The following is a 2,991-nucleotide window of genomic DNA, read 5'->3' on the forward strand; positions in this document are numbered from 1 at the left end:
GGTCTCTCTACTGGGTGCTAGATACCCTGTGCTGTTATGTGAATACTTCTATTCCCTCCAAAATTATCTTGAAAGATTAATTTCCAGTGAACTGTGTGTGGAGGAAAGCAAGGCCTTACAGAGGTGTGTGGGTCACAAGCCCACCCCTCTTTCATCAAATTAATGTCACTATAAAGCCAGTTTTCAGGACTGAGTCCCTTCTCCTCTTAGGCTTTTTTTGCCACATGAGGGAAGACACACTGTCCTTCCCCTCCAGATGATGCAACATTCAAAATGCCGCACTGAAAGCAGAGAACAGGCTTCTCACCTGCCAGTGCCTTGACCGTGGGACTTCCTGTGAGAAACAACTCTCTTTCACAATTAGTCTGTGGGCCTTGATCGTGGGGCCCTACATCTCTCCCATACATGGGCCAGCCTGCTGTGTCTAGCAGTGACAGTGTTGGCTCTGCTCCTCAGACTGCAGGAGACTTGGAATAGCAAGCAGGTCAGACAGCAATCCTACACCCCATGAGAGTGGTTCCCAACATCAGCAGAGAGGACAAACGCCATGAGATTTACCATGCAGGTAGGCACTGTATGTGACATATGTTCCGGGAGCAACAATAACAGTAGTAAAGACAGAACAGAAAATAACCATCTTTGAAATGACAACAAACAGGACACATTATCTAAGCACTAACACCTAAGGAGGTGGCTGCCCAGCTCTGGAGGGCAGCTCCTCAGGAGACAGGGGCCGACTTTCCAGGTTGCCTGGTCGTCTTCAGTCCTTGTAATTTTTCATCTTTCAGCGCCTTCAGGAATTTATCTGCAGGAGAGCAAAACAGACTCAGCTGTAGCTGGGAAGGCTTTTGGTTTGTTTCTCAGGGTCTTCCTATGTAGCTCCAGGCTGTTCTGGATCTCCTGAACCCTCTGCCTCAGCCTCCTAAGTACTGGGAGGCGTGTACCACCTCCGCTCAAAGGAGGAATCTTCTAACTTCCAGAGCAAGCTTCTGAGAAGCAATTGTGCACAACCCTAAATAAAGTCTCCTTAGCAGCCCAAACACATGTAATCCTATGAGTGAAAAGACTAACTCTAGGGACGTCTCCTGTGCCTATGCAAAAGTGTATCCTACAGGATGAATTGGAGACCATTCCCATGGCTGTGCCAGCCTAAGTTGGTCCTTTTTCATACTTCACCTCCCTGTGTGGCAGAAGGGAGTAACGTAACAGGTGAAATGGTCTTTCCAATGATATCTGTCCTCCTCTAGTAGTCAAATTCAAGCCTTAGAACAGACGCTGAAAAAGGACAGCCTATGACTACGAAAGCCTGAACAATTGGCCCTTCTGGAAATGCAGTTGGATTTAACTCCCTGGCAGAGGAATCAGTTCATTTTCCAGAGGACTCCTGCTTACACCAATACACTTGGTCAGCTCTGGGGTAGATCCCCAAAACCTGAGTCCTAAGATCAGATGTCAGAGTCCAAGATTCTGTCAGAGGGCTATAAGGCATGGGGCCCATGGAAGGACAGAGGCCAGGGCTCCTCATTGAATGACTGAGGGCCTTCAAGGTTTGGGCAGTTCCTACCATCTCTTCCCACCCACAGACTCCAATTTAAGACTGAATATTGAAGATTAAGGCCTCTAGAGATAGGCAGCCTGTGGTGGGTGAAGTTCCAGACCACAGAAATGTGGTACTGTTGTGTAGGAAGGTGAAGTTTAGGAAGGGGGTACTTCAGGTGTCAAGACCCAGAGGGCGAGCCCCTGAGGGGTGGGGTTTAACACTAAGGACTTGAATAACTCAGGTGTATTGAGGCAGGGGTCGGTTGAAATTCAGCACGTGGGGGTCTGGACCTTTGGAGGGCAGATTTTGGAAGTGGGACTCTGGGCTGGGGACAGTCTGGGGTCACATCCTGGCGACTGATGGACTCTAGCGGACAATTAGGGCAGCTAGGGTTGGGCTCGGTTGGCGGTCACGCACAGCGCTGGGAGTCGAAGCCGTCTCCAGTGATGGTGAGCAGCTCCAGCTCCTTAATCCGGATCTCTAGCTCGCACAGCTCCTCGGGGTGGGAGGCGGTGGCGAGCCAGGAGGTCGTGGAGCCGGGGACCAGGGCTGAAGTTGCCGTCTCGGGCCCTGGCGGCGGCGAGTAGAAGAAGCGCAGAGGCTCATAGGGTATAGAGGCCAGGCCGGACGGCCAGGGCGGAGGGCACGGGCGCTCGCTGGGGGGACCCAGGCCAGGCGGCGGCGGCACCGTGGCTGGGGGTGCCAGAGGCAGGGGTCGGACCCCCGCTATCCCCGTCACCCCGGCAGCCGGCGCCCCGCCTGTCTTCAGTGGCACAAAGAGCTTCTTCCAGATGTTAAAGTCGCTCAGCGGAGACGACGAGATGCCCCGGTCATAGAGCGACGGGAAGTAGAGGGGCGGAGCCGGCCGCTGGCTCATCTTGGGGTTCTGGCTGCCGCGCCGCCCCTTCGGCATCTTTTGAAAGGGTGGCTGCGTGAGAGGAACCCCGCGCCGGGAGACGCGTGCCAAGGCCCCGCGTCTAGGAATTCGGAGATTCCACAGGCCCCGCCCCGACGGAGCGCGGCCCCACCCTTCGCTCTCGCCCCGCCCCGAGAAGGAGGGGCTCTCGAGAGCGAAGGCCCCGCCCCGCGAGCTGCCTGGGCGGAAAGCCAGGTTCGTTTTCGGTCTTTGTTGGTCCCCGCTGCAGCCCTTCCCTACTGACTCCAAAATTGCCGGGGCTCCCTTTCGTCTCGGCTAGGCTCCTCCCAGCGCCCTTCAATTCGATTTCTGCTGCTCTCGAATACTAATACTGCTCCCGGAGTTGGTCAAGGTTACGAGAGAAATTCAGCCTTCCTCTCCTTTTATCTGAGAGCGGAAAATATTTCCCAACAAACGGGTTCTGGCACACTTGACTCATTATTTAGGAAACTGAGAAAATGCGTGGCTGACTTGATCCTCTAGAAGGACAGGAGGAAATTTTTTTTGATAAATTTAGCGATACTGTGCAAGATCC

At 53.8% G+C, this 2,991-nt stretch overlaps 1 protein-coding gene across 1 annotated transcript; it reads right to left on the reverse strand.

Annotated features, from left to right (window-relative positions):
* Nucleotides 1–385: 385 nt before the first annotated feature.
* C14H11orf91 (chromosome 14 C11orf91 homolog) lies at nt 386–2,509 on the reverse strand. The gene is made up of 2 exons (XM_005364069.2): nt 1,958–2,509; nt 386–805 (listed from the first exon to the last, which is right to left on the reverse strand). The coding sequence occupies exons 1-2, from the start codon at nt 2,451–2,453 to the stop codon at nt 720–722; spliced, it is 582 nt and encodes a 193-aa protein (XP_005364126.1). The 5' UTR covers nt 2,454–2,509; the 3' UTR covers nt 386–719.
* Nucleotides 2,510–2,991: the final 482 nt, after the last annotated feature.

Source organism: Microtus ochrogaster (assembly GCF_000317375.1).
Source record: "Microtus ochrogaster isolate Prairie Vole_2 chromosome 14 unlocalized genomic scaffold, MicOch1.0 chr14_random_1, whole genome shotgun sequence".
Taxonomy (NCBI): Eukaryota; Metazoa; Chordata; class Mammalia; order Rodentia; family Cricetidae; genus Microtus; species Microtus ochrogaster.

Bases quoted from the DNA above. Each gene is read 5' to 3' on its own strand.
- C14H11orf91 (XM_005364069.2), bottom strand. From the start codon at position 2,453: ATGCCGAAGGGGCGGCGCGGCAGCCAGAACCCCAAGATGAGCCAGCGG. The intron at 806-1,957 runs GTGCGTGACCGC...GCTCTCCTGCAG, and splicing joins CGGCTTCGACTCCCAGCGCT to ATAAATTCCTGAAGGCGCTG.